The sequence below is a fragment of the Tetrao urogallus genome (genome assembly GCF_951394365.1).
Source record: "Tetrao urogallus genome assembly, chromosome: 4".
NCBI classification, from domain to species: Eukaryota; Metazoa; Chordata; class Aves; order Galliformes; family Phasianidae; genus Tetrao; species Tetrao urogallus.
Window position 1 is genome coordinate 24,352,774 of NC_136817.1, and position 20,772 is coordinate 24,373,545.

Genomic DNA, 20,772 nt, shown 5'->3' on the forward strand with positions numbered 1-20,772 from the left:
ATTTCTCAGGATAATTTGTTCCCCAGTGAGTTTCACTCTTAATGCTTATCTTCAAGAAGAAATTCAGTCAGCTCTAAGTAAAGCTTTTTAGAAGATACAGGACCAACAGCCTCAGAGAGCAAAATACTTTCTTATTAATTCTACGAAAATGATTCATGCATACATATCCTTTTTTCTTGGAAAGCTGAGTAAGAAAACCATTTAGATAGATGGTCTGGAAAACACAGTGCTTGTCACTATTTTACTGGTCTGTGCAGTAGTTCTGGCTTGAACTCAGCATGCAGAACCACAGAATATTCATGCAAACTTCTTACTTCTTCAGGACATCTTTTTTTATAGCATGACTGGGATTGAGTGGCAAAATTTTAGTTGTTGCTCTGTTATTGCTAAAGCTGTGGCAGCTGCTGTAAAAAGAGCTTTAGTTTGACATGGCCTCACCACTTTTAGAGGAGATACACCCATCCTTAAGCCATTTCTTCCAAACAGGGAAAGTTCAGTGACATCAAAGAAAAGCAGACAGATCAGAAATACCAAATTCAAAGAGGAACCAAGATAATCTCTCCTGGATGATCTGGGCAGACTCAGCATGACATGAGGGGAAGAAGTCCACAATAGATTGTACAATTTGGGCAGAACCTTCTTCTAAAAACAGATCTCTCTGCAAAATAGCTACCAAGTTCTTGGCTGACACTCAGTCAAAAAAGATCCACTACTAACCAAGTAATCATCACACTAGCAGGCATCACTTACCTGTTGCCATCATCGCTAATACCTGTTTATTGCCAGAATAAGCCTCTGAAGTGTTGGAATTCTCTGTAGATATCTGAAAGAACAAGAAAGAACAAGAAACTATGGTTGAAAACTTTCAGAAATGGCTGAGTTCCTCCTTTGCAAAGAATACAAGTTAGAAAAAAATCATGTGGGACTAAAGCTGCTAAATATATTGAATGCTGCTCTTTTCAAAGGACATCGACCCAAAATGTCAGTGGTGCTGAAAAGGGATATCACCAGGAGACATAAATGCCGCATAAATAGTATCTGTTTGCAGCATTTGGTGCAATTCAATGGAAATAAAATGCTGCTTATATTTAAAAGAGAGTTTGTTCAAGCAAAGCCCTTTCTCTCCTGGGATGAAATGCACTATAGTCTGCTCTTTTATGGCTCAGCTGAATTGAATGTGTGTGTGAAAATCAGCTAAACCATCAGTTGTGGTAATGCAGAAATGACTAATTAGAAAAATACACTGGCACTTAACTGTGGAAATAATTATATAATATTCTGTCACTGATTATTATGGTAAGTACGGTACAGAGAAATTCTGTTCTAAAATTTACAGTGCCAACCATAGGTGCATTGCATCCATGGATCAACAGATAATTTTGATCAATAGGTGAAGTCAAATTATTATCCCTTAAGATCTGTCCAACTACAGGGAGAATTTATCTTATAAGTTAACTTATACCTTATGACTTACACCTTAGTAGCATAAGAAAATCTGAGAAATAACACTTGAGAGCTGCTTTTCATTTTGCAGTTTTTGCCATTTATCTTGTTCCACTAAAATGAAATTTGCAAATAATTTCAGTGTCTCCTCTTTTCAACTTTACAGCCAAACTATGGGATAAATTGACCTCAGGAATAAGATTGGTTTTAAAATTTCTCTTTTCATCCACTCCCGCTGCGCACATTCATCCCCACATCTTTAATGCATTTTGCCATTACCGAAATCATGCTGATTTGGTTTGTTTGGCTGTGCTGTAAACAGAGACATCAATAGGATCCTGCTGGCATACAAAGTTTCTTGCACAAAAATAAATAAATAAATAAATAAAAGAATGGGTAAGAATAAGGGCAAACAGGTAGGAAGATCTTGTAACTCAGAGAGGTTTTTTTATCTGTTTTGTAACATGCTTTTAGTACTGTTGATGAGTAAGAGCAAACTGAAGAAAAAGGGAAACTGAAGATCAAGGGCTGTGAATTTTTAAACTAGTCTTCATCGAACCTGCCTTTCCTACAGCAATAAACAAATAAGCAAGCAAGTAAAAATCTTGCACCAAATATTTATCCACAAGTGATTTTCTTGCTCCCGAAAAGCACAAGTCACAGTTTGACTAAGTGCAGCAGTGTGTATAGAAATGAAGACATGCAACCCACCCCAATATAAATCAGCTTAGGCTGCCAACAAACAAAAGAAGAGTGTTTGTTGACAGCCTAAACTGATATATACTAAATATACGCAGAATTTAAAGTTAATCAGTTATGGCTGATGTGCTGAGCTTTGAGAAGATCTGCTGCTCCCTTGGCTTGTGCTGCTGATGGAAAATCACTTGCCATTATGGCACGTGTTCTCAACTGCACAGAAACTGCACATATAACAGTCAAATGAGAAGCAAACACATTTTGGATTTATAACTATTTTTCCTTAGCAATATCACGCCAATTGACATATCAATAGATTTGTATTAACAACTTAAATTACATTACGTGCACATAAGTAGTGTATTGTTACCATAGTTTTAAAGTTATAGCTGTTGTAATATTCAGGTACCTGCATCTTCATCACTCTTCAAAATGATACCAGCCCAGCTTCTGGCAAACTGTTCCAAATGAGAGCAAAGTAACACCAACCTTGTGTATCTCTTCTCATGACTTACAGGTAAAAATTATAGCAAGTATGCCCATGCTACCTTGCTTTTCCCAGGCTACGAATTCTGCTTTTAGAAATCTTTTACTCTCTTATTCTTAGGATATATCATTTCTGACAGTCGATGTTGTTTAAGAGACAGATTTAAAGTAATGTACATACTGGCAGCGACTGTGAGTTTTAATGCAGTACTTATACTACCCATAATCGAATCTCATCTCATTGGAAAGCTGCTTATTTTATTTTTACCCATTTGCGATTTGAGAGATACAGTCCATTGGGAACTCACAGTCAAGATAGGGGATGAAAATTTTGCTCTCAGTTTTAGATTTTCTTAGTCACTTTCCACTGCAATAAGAATTTTTTTTTTTTAATCACATATTTGACAGACACATGATCTATAATTCATATAACACCTCCATCTCATTTTTTCTAATTCTGGTTTTTGTTCTCATAATTTCTGCTAAAGGATTTTTCTCCTGGGCTGTACAAAAAATGCATGACACCATAAGCATTGCTCCAATAGCAAGGGCAATTGAATGAACAGGACTTTCTGGTTATTTTTGCTGTGAATGTCTTGGTTAACTATAGGCAAAGAAAAAACTACACAGCGTGAACAATTAATAAGTACACAAAGTACACAAGTGTGTTTATTACATTTTTGCAAGCACTTTGTTCTACATTTCAAAAACGCCACCATCAAGCTGTTGGCACATTTATGTACAAAACAGATTAATTGTAATGCCTGCTACAAAGCATTCTTTGTGAAAATACAAACTCTAATACCAGAGAAGAGCCAAAAGCATTAACATCATTACATGAGTTTAAAAGACATAGTTTTAAAAATCAGCACAAACGTTTTAAGACACAAAACTGAAACACTACAATATAGAATCCAAAAGAGGTTCCTAATACTTTTTGCAGAACTGTAATACTGGTACTGCACATTATGAGAAAACTGTTGACCCTGTAGGACAGCCTAAGTGTAAAAAAAAAAAAAGAAAAAAAAGAAAAAGAAAAAAAAAAAAAAAGAAAAAGTAAAAAAAAAAAAAAAAAGAAAACAAAACAAATATTAAACCAAAACTCCAAATCAAAACCACAACCAAAAATCCCCAAAACAAGCAAAAGAAAAATAATCAATCAACTAAATCAACTAATACTACCTAATGCATTATCATGCCACACAAATAACTATAGTAATACCCTCTACTTACTACAAGAGTTGTTAAAAATTACTGATGATGCATGACTAGTAATAGTACAAAGAAGAGTTTTACTCAAGAAGTTTTATTAGAAATGCACTTACACTGAGAGAGAATTCACAATGGTCCAATAAGTGCACAAACTACCTAAGTTTTTAACACTGACAAAAATGTCTTGTCAGGCTACATCACTTTAAAAGACACTTTACAGCATTCTTGTAGCATTAGAAATAGGCAAAAAAAAAAAAAAATTAATTAATTAAAAAAAATCCATCAAATTTGGTCTGATAAAACTGACTTAGTTTAAGTAGGGTTTTTTGTTTGTTTGGTTGGTTGGTTGCTTTTGTTTTTGATACAGGAAATTCTTTCAAATTAAGATGACTTATCTTTCTGATAAAATTTTCCTATCAAAATAAATGTTCAAATATATTACTACACTTTCAAATAATAAGCTCTGTAGTGGTCTTTCACCCAACTTTAACGTAATACAGGTAAACCAATATGAGTAGGAAAGCTAGAAGCCAAGCTACAACATTTATGGAAGTCTCCTTTAATATATCTTGTACAGTTCAGACAGGTGCAATCCATTTAAATTTTTAAAGCAGGTAAAAAGACTTCTGATTCCTACGATCACTGTATTTTTGATATATTACTTTCATAAATGTAGCTAAGCAGTAATTTCTCACATCATCACATGAACAACTCCAATTTAGCATAACCATCATTGAATTAAAGAGAGATCATTCTGTAAAAAACTATGGATAACTATATCACTTAAGTAACAATTGTCTATATACCATAACTCTTTAACAGGTAACCGTGGTATTGAACTCCTTCAAAAGGCAAGTGTCCATGCATTGTTAGCACCACGGTCGGCATGCTCACAATACAAACAGGAATTATCACCCATGGAACTTGGAACAAGAGAATATTCTTTAAAAACATCAATAATAATACAATGTTAACAAAGATAAGAAGCACTTTTTTCTTTTTTTTTTTTTCTTTTTTCTTTTTTCTTTTTTTTTTCCCTTTTTTTTTTTTTTACCCACTATTACAAATTTAGAAATTGCACCTTTGATCGTTTAAAATGTTCTTAGGACCTTCGTTCAAGTTGACGAGGGTCCGTCTGGCAAGATTTCCAAATATAAAGGAAAGTCATCAGTGTTTTCTTTATATATTGTACATCATGTACAATGGTCCCTTTGAAGTATACCTGTAGTTAAAGTAGTTATTGAACTCAAAACTAAAAAGTATAAAAAGCTACCTTTTTTTCAAAAACATATAAGAAACAATGCAAAAGGTGTTATGCATAACACATACAAAGTGATTAAAAAAAGCAAACACATATTTGTATTTGACAATAGTTTAGTATCTTTCATCTAGCGGAACTAATTAGCTGAAAAGGATTCAGGAGAGGCTATATAGGAGCTCTGTGGTAGAGAACGATCACAAAAAGTAAAAACTAATTTAGAAACCAAGTGCTAGACAACCAAGAATTGCACATGGGTGATATGTAAGTCACCCAAACTATCTTTTGTGAGAAGCACTTTCAATTGTTTTTGAAATGGTTGGATGGCCTTGAGTTAAACGACAAAGCATTCACGTGTTAGAAAGTAAAACAAGGTTTCTTTTATGTGTAAGCGTTGAGCCGCTCTTTAGAGCGAGTGGAATGAATGTCATGAAGCTCTTGCTCCTCCTTTGACTTAATATCCTCATATTTTTGCATTCTGCAGGCATCTTTCACATAGGCCCAGTTGGCAGACAAGACCATGAGATAATGGACCTGTAAGAGAAGTAACATGCAGTTAAGCATCAACAGACCTAATCAAATTCATGTTCAAACTTCAGAAATTACAGGGCTGAGTTTGTTGTTAATTGTGTTACTCTTGAACACTTACTGGTCATCATTTAATACACAGGAAAAAGAAATCAAAGTCAATCAATCCAAAAGCTGGCACCATGAGTAGCATCCAGGTCTGGGATTACTAGATCAAATGAGAGATGATGATATCCAATTTCCACAATCTCCATTCAGATTAACTAAATGCCTTACCTTTTTTTAAATTTTATTTATTTATTTCTTCCCCCACTATAAAATTCTTGACAAAATTCGAAGAGTGTGACTGGAAGTTCTAATCATTTTGTCATCTCAGACAATTAGACCATTGCTATTCTTTGAACAGTATGATTTCAGTTGAAAAATATAATTTGAACCTCTCAAAAATTATACCTGAGCAGGTAGACAGATGAGAATCCTACAGGCAGAGAGTATCTGAGTGTTCTTACAACTTCCTTTTTAAATCACAAGCCAGAAAACCTCACTGCTGAAGATCATGTGATGAAAATGGGACCATGTAGGCCCTGATTTCTTGACACAAAGTATTTGGTTAACATTGCACAATGATGCTAGAGTCTTGCATTTTCAGGTGGCATTTTACTTGGCTTTTAAAAAGTACAAAAAGCCAGACGAACTACTCTTAAGATACATTGTGCACAGTTGGGCATTCATTTAACTCCAATTTTTCTCTCTTCTCTCTCTAAAAAAGTTACAGAACCAAAGTTCTGGCATAGCTGTTGAAATCTCTTGCATGTCCACTCACTGTAAGTAGGTTGACTTTCCTGGAATAACTACTAATAACTACTACATCTATAAAGAAAAAAATCTCAAATAAACGTTTATGGTACATAATTACATATTGGTTAAAGAATCCATCACCTCTGTTTGTTTTTTTTTGTTCTGTTTTGTTTTTGTTTTTTTAATTTCACACCAAGTTCCCAGATAACGTTGACACAGGGAGGAGGTCATCTTTAAGTGGCTGTCTAATTGCATTTCACACTTCCCTGACCCGAATAGCCTGAAGCCAATGGGGCCCTGTCAAGGCTTATTCGAATTGAAATAGGGCAGCTTCCTCAGTTTGCCTCGGGACGTTTCAATTACAGGCATATGCAAGATAGTGCAGGGTCTTTCCATCGTCTATGAAACATTCTTGCTTAATTTTCTTCCGAAGAAGAAAGTACATTTTGACCTTTCAGATCTGTAGAATTTGGAACGGACTTTTTTGTTTGTTTGTTTTGTTTTTTTCTTTCCTTCTGGGACATTCCACGATCTCAGCAGGGTAGAAGTCTGAAGAACTTGCTTTTCTCCTCTTACCTGCATCTAACATCCTTCAAAAGAACACAATTCTATTTGGCTACAGGAACGAGCCTGCTTACATATTTCCTTGACTCTTGTTTAACGTTTTCCTTCTCTATAAGTTTTCCCTGCCATGAAATCCTGAGAGTATATGAGTTTTCTATGCTCCAACACTAATTTACATACTTTTTGATTCCCAGAGTGCATTTCCTTTTGGAGACTAAACAGGCAGCTAATTAATTGAAAAAAAAAAAATAATAATAATAATAACAAAAATCAACATCCATGTACAAACCTGAGACCAAAAGAGAGATTAAAGTAATAGCTATGGAAAAAACATGACTTGTGACCACATGGTTTTGCAAATTCTAACAATTTTTTGCTTGTTTTTGCAATAAATGCTTACATTTCTCTACTACATATATGTTTTTAATCCAGATTAATGAAAAATAACTTACTCACAGATGGTCCTGACATGTATAAGCAAACTACTTTCTCTGGAAAATTTCACAACACTTATATCAACTAATTTGGGTCATGCAAGTGTATCTCCAGAAGTGATGAAGTGAAACATATCAGTGGAATGATCAAAATGTCATTTAAAAGAGGTGATTTTAACTATTTCAACTATTTCAATTGAAAACAACAACTTCATGGATAAAATAGCGTTATTACTGAATGGTAAAAATACAAAATGCTTACTACTTCAGTCAGATGAACTACTCTGTTTTAAAGTAAATGTCTAATAAATGTTTTCAACCTGCAATGAATTCATAAGCTTTCTCCTTTGTAAAAGACTAATATTTTGATCTCATTTTTCTGTTAAGAAGAACTAAATTTCACAAATGTAGAGTTTTGCTACTACAATGGATTCGTACAAAGACACTAGAGTAACTTCAACTTAGCATTGTTCTGATTCTTTTTGCACACATGAAGAAGGATGTTGATTCTCCAGTGACTTAAATTACCCCTATGCAACGTTTTTGATACCCTAGCCTACTGTCAACACCTTCTAATTTGGAGCACAGGATCTTTCTTCGTCCTGTATGAGGCATTTCGACAGAAAGTACAGAAAGTACAGAACCTCCTTTTTGTGGTTTAGCATCTAAGCATCAAACAGCTGGTCAGTCACACCCCCGAGATGGTTGGGGAGAGAAATGAAGGAAAAAAAAAGAAAAAAAGAAACTCATATGCTCAGATAAAGGCAGTTTAAAAAGAGAAAAGAAAAAAAAAAAGGAAAAAAAAAAAAAAAAGAAGCTAAAAAAAGAAGAAAAGCTCAATCCCCCTGCCCAGCTCCTCCAATGTTATTGTTTTACACGACACCATACGGGGTCAGCTGGTTCTGCCCCCTCCCAGTTCTTTGCATATCTCCAATTCCTCACAGGCAGGCCAGTATGAGAAGCTGAAATGCCCTTGCCTTAGTACAACCACTGCTCTGCAACAATAGAATCACAAAAGTGATTCTAAGAGAGCAAACAAAGAAACAAAAAAACAAAGTATGGCTGTAGAATTCAGTGACAAAATACTAGTTGCAATTGTGAAGCACACACCATCACTAAAAATTCTCAGAGGGAATGCATCATTATCAAGTAATAGTCATTTTTCATTCTCTATACCAATTTTTATCAGGGTTTCAGTAGAGTATACATCAGTACAGGGAACACAGTACAGAATCCCCACTCTAAAAATATCTTGATATTTGGACAGACACTGCAGGCAAAAGGCAGAAAAGCAGGGCACTGTCTCACACACTTTTTATTCCTTGGAACATTCTCACTGGCAAAAATTGAAAGTAATCTTTATTATAAAAGTAAAAATAAGTACAAAAGTATAAAAATATGTCCTAAAAGAGAAACTAAAATATTCACATATATGCACAGAGCAAACAAATAGATGTAGTTCATAAGATAGCAGCATGGTAAGCCTGTGAATATCCAGAAAGGCATTGATCATAAACAGATATTGTTTGGGTCATAAGAAAGACACACAGATTCTTACACTTGTCTGAATATAGCAATAAAATGATAAAAATTCCTATTAGGTACCCAAAGGTGTATCTTATTCAAAGTAATCATGACACTCTACTTAGAAGGTAATCTAGCAATAAAATTTAAATTTACATATAGGTAGTAGTATTGAATTACAGAATTATATTATACCAATAGGCACACAAACTGAATAAGTAACAATCAGAACATATTAGTGATTTAAATGACAAAAATAGAATAGAATAAAATAGAATAGAATAAAATAAAATAAAATAAAATGGTGTTGGGCAGCTTACCATAGCAATGACTGCTGCTCCTGCTCCAGCGAGCGCCACAATGAACAAGTGGAATGTCATGTTTAGCTGCAAAAAGGGACAAAGAAAGGGATCTTTATGCATTTAATACCAAATGGAAACAGAACAAAAAGCCTAAATAATGCAGAACAAAAGACTGCAAACCTGGTACCACTGTTCTACAAAACTGGTGATTGCTAATACCTCTTACCAAAAGATTGAAATTACAACGTGACTTTGTTACAATACTCATATTAAGGACAAAATAAATAAATAAATGAAAACAAATATTTAAAAATTAACAGGACTCAAAAAAATAGTTTACGTTTGCAGTGACACTCTCTATGATAGTCATTATGATACTACCTAACTAGCTCTTCAAAACTTTAGTTTCTCTAGTGGCAGAGAGAGCTTAAGAATTTGTTTCCCTCTGCCAGCTGTAGCTTTTCATATACTCATTTGCAGATTTTCCTCCAAATTTTGCCAATAAAATTTGTTTACAGTGATATAATATAAACAAACTTAAGTAATCCAAGCTATCTTCCCCACTCTATCCCAAACTAAATGACTGCATCTGTTTTTCAGATCAGTGATCTGGTTTACACTCACCATACTGACTGTACAGCAAAGGTTGCATTTTCTTCAATGCTTTTTGATATAATGAAGGGTGATTGTGTAACTGCATTCTAGAAGATTTATGCAGAGTAAGACCATGTGATACACTTAATGAAGCACCCTCTGACTTCAGATTGATCAAGATTTTATTCTCTTATAGTTTTAGATATACATTTTGTTTGCCCTGTTTTCTACCTTTATCATTTAAAAACAGAACCAAAGATCTTAGTTGTACTGAAGTTGTGGTCTTTGCCTGAGAAAAAAATAAGAAGAGGTGCATTTATCCTAACCCGCTGCAAAATTTGGTCTAATCCATTTGAAAACATTATTCTCCTGTCACAACAGCAACTGAGATCTTCAAACAGTAATCATATATATAGTCTTCTTCATTGTGCAGCAAGGTGCATTAGCATTCAAAAACACATGCACCTTATTTATTTCTTAACAAAAACAAAATACAAGTATGTTTAAAAAAATAATGGCCAGAGAAGATTCAGTGGCTAAATGCAGTATTGGTAAAAAAAGCAGGAAAAGTACTTGATTATTGTATTTTCCACTTTCCACACCATTTTATCACTCTAGCTAAAATCAGAACATAAAGAGTAAGAAGAAAAAACACACACACCAGTTACTCATGGATTTGACAAAATATCATCACACTTACTCACCTCATTCGAGTCGCACATCTTGATGAAACTTTCTGATGTGGTACAAACCTTCTTTTCCTCTCCAATTGTTACAATACCTAGAGCAGAAAAAACATTCACACTATTTAGTTCTCCTAGTCCATAGCAGTCTACTTCATGTGTGCCAGGAAAGCTAAGAAATACCAATTTTTGCCTCCTACATAGAAATCTAGTTAATAACAAAATCATTTTTTCCTAATTTCAGTCCTCAAAAAACCAAACACATCATCTTAGTAAAAATTCTACTAGGAAGCACGTGGGCAATCATTTTTGTGCCATTAAAAAAAAAGTCTTTATTCTACATCTTAATCAGCACAATAATTGAAACATTAGGAAATAATTTGCAACCAGTGTGTAACATATCATGCTGGATATTCATAAATATTCTCTACCCTCATGTTGAGAACTGTGCTGTATATTGTATTCAGATGTGTTGACCTGGTGGTACAAAGCTTCTTCCGAAACTTATAACCAAGTATTACTCAAACACATATTTGATTGTAATAATAGTTTCTATCAGCAAGAATAACCAGAATTTATGCTGCTTGCTTCAGCTAATGTTGAAGTCTAAACTAAATCAAAGACAGCTTGAAGAAAATCCCTATAAATCATTTATCATGAAAACCAGTAATGTTCTTTCTTATTAGAAACAAATAGTTTTAAAACAGAATTTATAGGAAACAGATGTATTCACAGAATATACATTTTACATGCTAGTGCTGTATGCAGATTTTAAATAAAAATAAGAATGAAAAATAAGTATGAACAAAATAAATATGAGCAAAAGAAAAGCTAAGAGAAAGAAGAATGAATACTTTGGTGAGATCTGTACAGATAACTGTCTTTTCAACTCGCCTATCATGCTGGGGGGGGAATTTTTTTTTTTTTTTTTAATAGATCACCCCTGAAAACAATAAGGTGAAGTATTTTGTTTCAGGTTAAGTTAAATATTCAATATATTCACTCCGATGCAGTGCAGCATTTTTTCTATCTTAAGACATCAATTAAAAACACACTACATGTTTATATTTGGCTAAGGAGACAAAGGAATAAGACTCACAGAAGTGTCCAAGAGGAATAAGATTACCCAAGGCTCTGTGGGCTGAGAAACCACAGAGTGCAGAGTATCTAGTCTCAAATCAGTCTTATGAAAGAAAGGAATCAATATCAAATCCAAGAATTCTCAGACTTCTGTAAAATTCCAAACCACTTTATGTCTAAATTCTCCACCCTTCAAAAAACAAAAATATTTCCACGTTTTTTAAAACTCCACAGCTCATCCTGTAGCCCCAGATTCTTTCTCCAGAAGCCTCTTAGAAAGTTCCTATTTGTATTGCTCTTCACCTTCACCAGACCTAATAATGCAGCAAATCTCTGATAAACTGCCTTGACTTGTAGGTAATAGCATAGAAACAGGTTTGGTTTTCTTTTTTGAAACATTGGTTGGAAACATTCAGATACTTGGAAACAAAGCAACATGATATTTTCTGTTGTGAAAGCTTGCTGTATTTAGTATTCCTCACTCACATACCATACTGACGAAGATCCAAGCAGAGATTAGTTCCATCCACTAAGGTGGCATTTCGGCAAATGGTCCACAGATTGAAGTACATGTAAACAGGCAGAGAAGTGAAGGCTGTAACTCCAAGCCAAGCCAACATAAAGATGTATGTCAGCATAATAAACTGTAGTAAAAGAGGGAAAAACAAGTAAGTCAGAATTTAACTGATACTCAAACGCAAAAAAAAGAGAATGAGAAGAGAGAGGGAGTGAGAGAAAGAGGATTTCTGATTGCTTTTGTCTCTTTCTTTGTTAGTATTATGGTTTTGGTCTCATTAGAAAAACAGAGCAGTTACACTTTCAGAAATGCAAGCTTACTCCACACATTTCTGTCACTCTTGGGTCTGTGATCGTTGCAAAGCATCCCACCTGAAGTACTGACAGAGCTGCACACTTTTAGAAGAATATCTCTACCTCTCCCCCATCGCCACTAATCTTTAGTTAAAACAAGAGGCAACACTGACCGGTTTTACTACTATTGTTCACAATAATACATATACAGTGTAATACTATATGCTGTGCTTGCTTTTGCTATTAAAATCCAGGTCTTAAAAAAAAAAACTAATCCGTAGCTACTGCAAAATTTCACTGGTACTGAATGAGACCATCTATCTGTCATTTTGTTATTACATTTAAAGAAACCTGAGATCAAAAGAAATACAAGGGAATTCATCACTGTGGACAAACTAGGGTGCTTACCTCTGTTAGCAAGGAATTAAACTACATGTTTTGTAACACATTTCCCAAAGGGTCAACACATTTCCTTTTTTAGCCCTGAGCCTCGAGAGTGTGGCATTTGTTACTTGTATAGCAATACGCCTGTAGGAAGCATTGAACTCTATTTGCCTCCAGGGCTGGTAGTTATACTGGCACAAAGCATAAATAGAAAATAAATAAATAAATAAGCATTCCACCTCAGACAACTAGAAGACATTCATCAGTAAACTTTTCATTTTATGCCGTGGAAAGGATATGAAGATGCTACCCTGCTAAATGTGGAAGAAAGTCAACCTCTAAATGTTGAATCCAAACAGTCTCAAGATTTGATGGTTTCAGAAAGGTTGATGGATCTAAACACACTGCTGAAACAAAAAAATATTCAGCACACTGACATTTTTTGAGCTGCTTACCACAGCAAAAAAAAAAAACAACCCAAAAACAAAACAAAAAAAAACCAAAAAAGTCCAACAACATGGAATCTGAGAATAAAAAATAAGACCTATTTTTGAAAGCAGAATAAGCTAGTCCACAGAGTGCTTAAAATTAAACTTTAAAGAGTAAATAAAGGGAAAATTTAATTTTCTAGTTATTCTAATGAAAGATCTCATATATGAGGTCATAAAGGAAAAAGCCTAATAAAAATACAATTTTTAGTTCTTGAAATCAAATAATATCAGATATAAAGGGTTGTAAACGGTACTGAAAATTGCTCCAGGCATAGCTTGTCCACATGTACCTGTTCAGGAAAAATAAGCCCAAGCAGAAACTAGCTTTGAATTTCAGGTGAGATAGTTTTATTACTTTGCTGGTATAGGATGGACATTCTCAAGCCATATTAAAGAGACTGTAATTTGATTTACCTTAACTTACTTCCAAATAATATTTAATAAAAGCCATTTTGCTTCTGAGCAAGTGTATTTACATAAGATTTAATGTAGCTTAATTAATCCAGTTTAAAATTTAAGTCAGATTGATTTTCCTGATTGTCCCTTGGTAGATGAGTCTTTCAGCAGTATTTTGAAAAGCTGGAGAATTTATAGCTCTAAAAATAATTATCAGAAGGATTCAAGAAACAATAAGGTAAAGTGGAACAATGAAGAGAAACATTATTTCTTTGTTCTATCTTACAGTCTTAAAGCTGATGAGGCAACATCTGTTTGAACCTTGGGCATTTATTTACAAATAACTACTCAGAAAATTACTTGGAAATGTAGACTCACTTAAGGACTATGAATTCCCAATTAACATGCTATGTCTGATCCTCATTTATTATCATGCTAAAGAGTTACACGCAGCTTTTGTAAAGCAGAAACAACCAATAGGGAAGAATGTTCTCTGTGTGTTCTCAGAACAGCCTTAAAAGTCTCCATTTACTATTTTATATTCTATAGATCACTGTTTTTTTGAAGCATGTTAAAGGTAAGGACAGCTTCCTTAGTATATATCCTATGAGTGTGCCAAACACAGCTATATCTGCAGCCGTACTTTTTGAGCCTCCTTCCATATCTTATGAACTAATCAACATTTTAAACATTTAGCATAGTGCTCGGTGTAGTACTGTATAATAATATGACAGAGAGGACAGGGAGGAAAATGATCAGCCTTAGTATGAGCATTACAATATTTGTTTAGTATTTGTGAATTTTTTGATCTGTAGGAGGAGTGGATCTCTCTGTAGCAAAGAACAGGAAGCCTGCTTAAAAATCTGTGCTGAGATAACACAAAGCATCGGCATAGCAAAGAGGAAAAAACAGAGCTCGTTAGCCTCTAATAAAAAAAAAAAAAACCCACAAAAAACAGCCTGCCTCTGCCTGGGGCATAGAATAAGAGCAGCAGAATTCTGTCAGATGAAGGCTGGGAGTCATAGGAGCTATTAACTCAGAGAGAAACGTCCACTTGTTTGTGGAAGGGATTCTCTTTTGAAGACATGACTACTTGTTTTAGTGGCGCAGAAAAAGGGAATCAAATGCTGATTTAATTTTAAGAAATAATTTAGAAAAAAGAAGAATTTCTTTTTTTTTTCCTGCCAGCTTTGACTGAGGAGCCAGTGGTCAATTATGTGCTCAAATTTTTGTCATAATACACTAAGCACAAGGAAAAGATAGATAAATTTCCTTCATCTCACAGAATAACTGAAATGCAAAAAAATCGTGTGAAATCATGGTAATTAACAGTTATCCCTGGAAGATGCCATCACTGACATCTGTGAGGCAAGCTTTGTAATCTGGACATGACAACAATTTCCACCCTAGGGGCAGTAAAAACGAAAAAGTTAACCTTGCTCAACAAATTATTAGTTTCTGGCAAAAGGAAATGTTACAAATTCCTTTTATTATGGGGTGAAAATGCAAACATATTTGTTTGAAAACCATAGATGAAGGACTAAAGTATTTTTAAAAATAACTTCCTATGCTATGACAGTCTATCCTCTGCTGCACACGGCTTGTAAGAAATGCTTAAGGAGCCTGTTCACTGCAGGAATTAAATTCAGAACTTAGTCTCCAGAGATTCAAAGGGATCATTCTGCTTTGAAGTAGCATTCTGCTATATGACAAGCCAAAGATTTATGAAATAGCAGTACAACATCTTAAAGAGGTACCACAGTTTGTTCTTTACTACTCTGTGCATTGCACTGATAATGATGATGTGGTTCTCTGGTCATCTCAATTGTCTCTGTAAGAAGGCAAACATACAAAACAAAGTGGAAGTGATGGAGAAATTCATTTAACTAGATCATAGTTTCGAAACAGATATTTAATCTATGTAGCAGTTAAGTTCTTGCACCAAGTTCTTGCTCTGTGACTGGTAATACCTTGGTGCCAGATTTTACAAGCTTTTCATTGGCAACAAGGGCTGTCTTGAATCATGATGCATCAAAGTAATCAAGCCACCAACCCTTTTGGAAGGCTTTTATGATAAAATCTGTTTCACAGATCAGCATCAGGAAGCAGAAATTTCACTGTACATTCTAAAATAACACATATATGGCAGAACAGCTTTTATGGCAGTCACAACTGGGTAAAATCCTGTTTCCATTGAAAACATTACCAAACTCTATCTGTTTTAATAAGATCAAGATTTCAATTACTGCTTTCTTTTTAAAACATATGGATACTGGTCCCATGAAAAGCACTTTGATTGACTGTCTAATAATGTTCTTATTTTAGTTTTGTTATAAATATTTTAATACTCTTAAAACAACATTTTATGACTACTTCAGTCACCATGGAGACAGACTGCAAAGTCATGTTTAAAAGTTCTGTTACTACAAAGAGACGAATTGAAATGGAAATAGTGAACTCCAACTGTTACTCTAGTCATTTTATTGCATGAAGAAATTTCTGCTACCTATTACATATATACAAATATAGCAGTAAAATCAGAAGTGCCTGAAAATATACTTAACTCTTAAAAAGCTCATGGTGCCATGTAATCTCATCTGTTTCAAAGCACTCATATTCTTGTTTTATATGAACTCCCTGACATAAGCTTTACCACAGAGTTATGAAAAGTACACTTTGCACTGTTTATACCTAATTTACATTTATTATCTACTGTGACACATACTTAATATTTTGTTTTTTATTTTCAGCTTGGCAATCTAAGGCATTCCTTCCAAACTTCTTCCCAGACTCAGAAATTATCATCGCAGTTTTTGGTAGCAACTCGGAAGGATGAACAGGAAGATTTCAACATCTTCCTAAAATGTTCTGTCTCTACAACACCACATTTGAATTTGACTACCTATAGACCTTATTTCAATGCTAATATAACCTCACCGTACAGATATCTTTAAACTCACAGATATATCAATGCTTAAGTGGTTGCAAATCATCCTTTGTCATCCTAGCCATCCTCATTTTCTCTTTTTACACCCAGTTTGAAATATAAATATAATAAAAGAAGGACATTTAAATAGATCACAACCTAAGGGACTCCTCTTACATTCTCTGATCTGTTCTAACTAGCATCTCCTACATTCATGCCTCATGCCCCACTCCTGGACAGAAGTACATGATGAAACATACATTTTTCAACCTCTCTTGTTTTACAAACAACACTGCTGGAAGAAAGAGTCTGATGTTCATACATTACTACTAAATTTGCTATAAATCAAAGAAAATACACGCTTGTAAAGACTTTTCTGCTTGGTCTAGAATATTGCACTCACTACTCCTAGCACTAACTTGTTGGTCTTTATTATTGCCTCTACAAAACATGTTCATCCTGTCTCTCTCTGACATGTTATATGCCTAGGCACAGCTCCAAGACTCTTGTTGAAACATGGATACATTTCATGCTATATTATTACTGTTCTGTGGTTAATTCTTCTTGGCTGGCGTTCAAATCAACTGCTTCAAGAGAAAAAGAAAGCCAATAATATTACAATATTGGTCCAAATTTCTCTTACTACCAGGACAGACTGTAACAGTCAAAATAACTTCTCAAGTTTGCCTAATTGCCATTCATTTACACACTAAATACTAGCCAAGGAGACATTCTCTCGATTCTTAAAAACTGTTACCAGAGAATGATGAAATCCTTGAAATTTAAACTTTTGAAGCATTCTTTTTAAGGAACTGATTTTTTTTTTTTTTTTTTAAATTTTTTTTTTTTCTAACATTTAACTTTTATGGATAGTTTAAAAGGATGAAAAACTCATCTTGTTAAAATTAAAAGCAATGATCATCATTACTGTTCTCTTTTCATTTAAATGTATATTTTTCTAAAATTCCTTTAGATGTGCCTTTCAAGGCTGATATTCTATATGTGATATCTGACAAACTGAAATATAATTAGCAGCCTATAAAACAACTGTTTAACTTTCTGATTTACTGTGAAATTAATTTATTGGCAGCGGTAGGGGAGAAGATTTTCACAGCTGCATTACAAATACATTATAAAGATTAATTAATCAATATTTTGAAGTTAAATAGAAAAAATTTAAAAAAAGAAAAATTGATATTTTGAAATCCACTAGCTATGAGACACTCAGTTTGAAGAATACATCTTTATAATGACAGATGAATAGGTTTTCCCTGAAGATTTTAAAGTTCATCTGATACTTTCTTGTAAACCAACCATACCCCATATTTTATTTCTGAATTTTCTTTATGATGTTGGTGGTTTTGTAGCATTAGGCTGCATAACACCTTTGACGCTCAGTATTCCACATGTTTTTTAGGCAAGACAAAAGTCTTTAAATCTTATCTGGTATTTAACACCAACAGAGTTTTTCATCTAATTTTAAAATCTTCCAGATAGGATTTTTAAAAATTTATTTATTTTTTCTAACACGCTGGTGTTTTCAAAATGTCTCTTTCTCATTGACCATTTGAAATTTGGAAGTTCTTTGCCTCAAAATGCGTATACTTACTCTCAAACCTTTCCTCCTCCCTTTCTATCTCTTTTCAGTGATGTTTGTGAAACACATAAACTTGAGTCTGAATCAAGAGATTTGGATTTTCAGTAAAAGCCAGTGATTTGGCTATTAATCTTATGGTAGATTCTAAACATGTGACCATCCAGACTTCTGAGAAGTATTACCTTTCTGAAACTGCAGAAACTATGGTCAACTGGCCAAACTGCTAAGATTTCTTTGCTAGCTTCTAGGTCATTTGGAACAACAATTAATTATTCTAAGAACTATGCAATCTGAAAGGTCAGAGCACCATATGAAACTCATCTTGATCACTTTTCTTGTCAGTAGATAAACTGTTTAAGGAATTCACCATTTAGCATATATCAGGATAGGAATTTTGTTAAATGCTTTCTGTATGGAACATTGGATTAAGGCAGTTTAGACTTATAAATACATCTTTCTCTCTGTTCCTTGTTTCACACAAAGAATCAAATGTCATTATGATACAGCTTTGCTGTCTCTGAAATAACTGCTACAGTAAGGACAAGATGAAATGACAAGTTCACACCCCTCAGATGTATTTTTTCAAGGCATTTGTGAAGCTTTCATGATTTTCCTTGCAAAATAATAATAATAATAATAATAATAATAATAATAATAAATTGGTAAATGCTTTGGACATTTCAAGTTTTACTTTAAGAACTTGAGAATCATGAGTAAGACAGAACATAGGTATTCAGGTAACTAATACAATTTTCAAAAGCAGAAAAATCCCTTTCACTCATTAAAATACAAGGTTCCTTAGCACTAAACATACAGAAGATAATGTTAGTGACTTAAACTATTCGCAGCCAAAGTGCTAAGATCACACAATGACTTTCGATTGGAACAACCAATATAAAAAAGATGAAAAAGTAGCATTACTGTGGAGCATGTTACATCTGCGTAGGAATTGCAATATATTCTGTGTTTCCTAATTTCTAGTGTGTAGATAACCTGTGTACACGTTTACTATTAAGTGTCAGGATTTTCAAAGTATTCATTTTAATAGCTACTAGTATGACAGGGAGATATGACAAGCCTATACTTGTTCCTAATCTGTATTCCAATTTAATAAATGTCCAGACCTCTCACCTGACATCCAGAAGAGTCAAATAACAAAATATGTAGTTATTTAATTGGTTTGGAACAGGCCTGCCCACCAACCTTAAAATAATCCCAGCCCCAAAAAGTCAGCAATTTCACTATGAGAAACCTCTGATTAAGTCCCTTAAATAAATCAGATTTCTCTTAATCTATCTTTTCCAGGGTAATAAGTGAATTGGCTCTTCAAACCAGAGATAACGTAGGAATAAATAATGGACTGCTTCTTGTTCAAAAATGAAACAAAACAAAACCTGATGAGAGAAGTCAGCTTGTCCCAAGCTGGAATGGGTAAGATTTCTAAGTGCCTGTGAAAATAGTAAGAAAAGTATTTATTGCCTAGTGCAGCTGAAGGCATTATAATCTTTTGGCCTTTTTGGTCAAAGAGCTTATTTTGCTGAGAGAATAAGCTTTCCCACTCAGATGGTAGAATTAATTTCTTCCTAGTTATTTTGCAATTAACTGACATGGAGAGCATTTCAAACAGCCTATTATACTTTGCTAGGATTCACTGAAATATCAGAAAATATTAAAGAAAAAAGTAATAAAAACATCACAATGCATTACAAACACACAAATTGTATTAAAACTACAAAATCTTATCCACTTACCCAGGCACTGACACATCTGCCACAAGTGGTGATTTTGAAATCTCCATAGAGATCTTTGATGGCACCAGTTGTAAAGAATCCCTCCACCATCAGCAAAATGCCATATACAAAGAATGCAGCTGCTACACCATATATCACATACTTGAAGATGTCAATCCTGTAGAGGAAGAGCAAAAGTTACTTATCCTCATAACTATTTAAAGCTGACTCTGAAATTTCATGGTGAGATAATTAGATTCAGCATCAAAGTTTCAACTCTGGAGTCAGCTTAAGTGTTGATACACTATACCAGCTGAAGCTGAGTGCAAGAGTGAACTTCTGAATAAAACAACATCAATATAAAAATATTGGCTCATTTAATTGAAAGAAAGACTAAACATTGAATCGTGCAGGTAAGAGAGCTCAATTTGTCAGAAAAATTTGAAAATCACATCTAATTCATTTCATTTTTCATCTAAATAAAGTGGCAAAGAAAAAAACAGAAAAAGGTTACATATCCCCTGAGTAACACATTGCACCTAACACTGAGGTTTCACTTCATTAGTGATGATGTATTTTGTTATAATCTTCAATAAATCTACATATGCAAGTAGTTCTCAAGTTGCAATATCAGTCACTGTTATCATCTCCTCACTATTATTTTTCTGCTTATTCCTCAATGATCAAACTGTCTGACACAAAATAGCAAGATCTTCAGAAGAGATCTCTAACTTCAAACCAGAAAGATATGCTTCTCAAACAAAAGCATCAAAGACAGATCATCCAGAGATTTTCTATAGTGGAGTTTAAAGACATCATTTTATAAACCCAAAAGT

The 20,772-nt window shown here is 33.9% G+C and overlaps 1 protein-coding gene across 1 annotated transcript in view; it reads right to left on the minus strand.

Moving 5' to 3' along the window:
* Nucleotides 1-5,476: 5,476 nt before the first annotated feature.
* The window catches only part of GPM6A (glycoprotein M6A), a gene marked incomplete at both ends in the record, with an annotated part of 91,527 nt that continues 76,231 nt past the window's right edge, over nucleotides 5,477-20,772 (minus strand). The window contains 5 exons of the mRNA XM_079534512.1: nucleotides 5,477-5,629; nucleotides 9,264-9,329; nucleotides 10,544-10,620; nucleotides 12,093-12,246; nucleotides 19,958-20,114. Of these exons, the coding sequence (XP_079390638.1) occupies nucleotides 5,477-5,629; nucleotides 9,264-9,329; nucleotides 10,544-10,620; nucleotides 12,093-12,246; nucleotides 19,958-20,114 (607 nt within the window). The remainder of the gene's footprint in view (nucleotides 5,630-9,263; nucleotides 9,330-10,543; nucleotides 10,621-12,092; nucleotides 12,247-19,957; nucleotides 20,115-20,772) is intronic.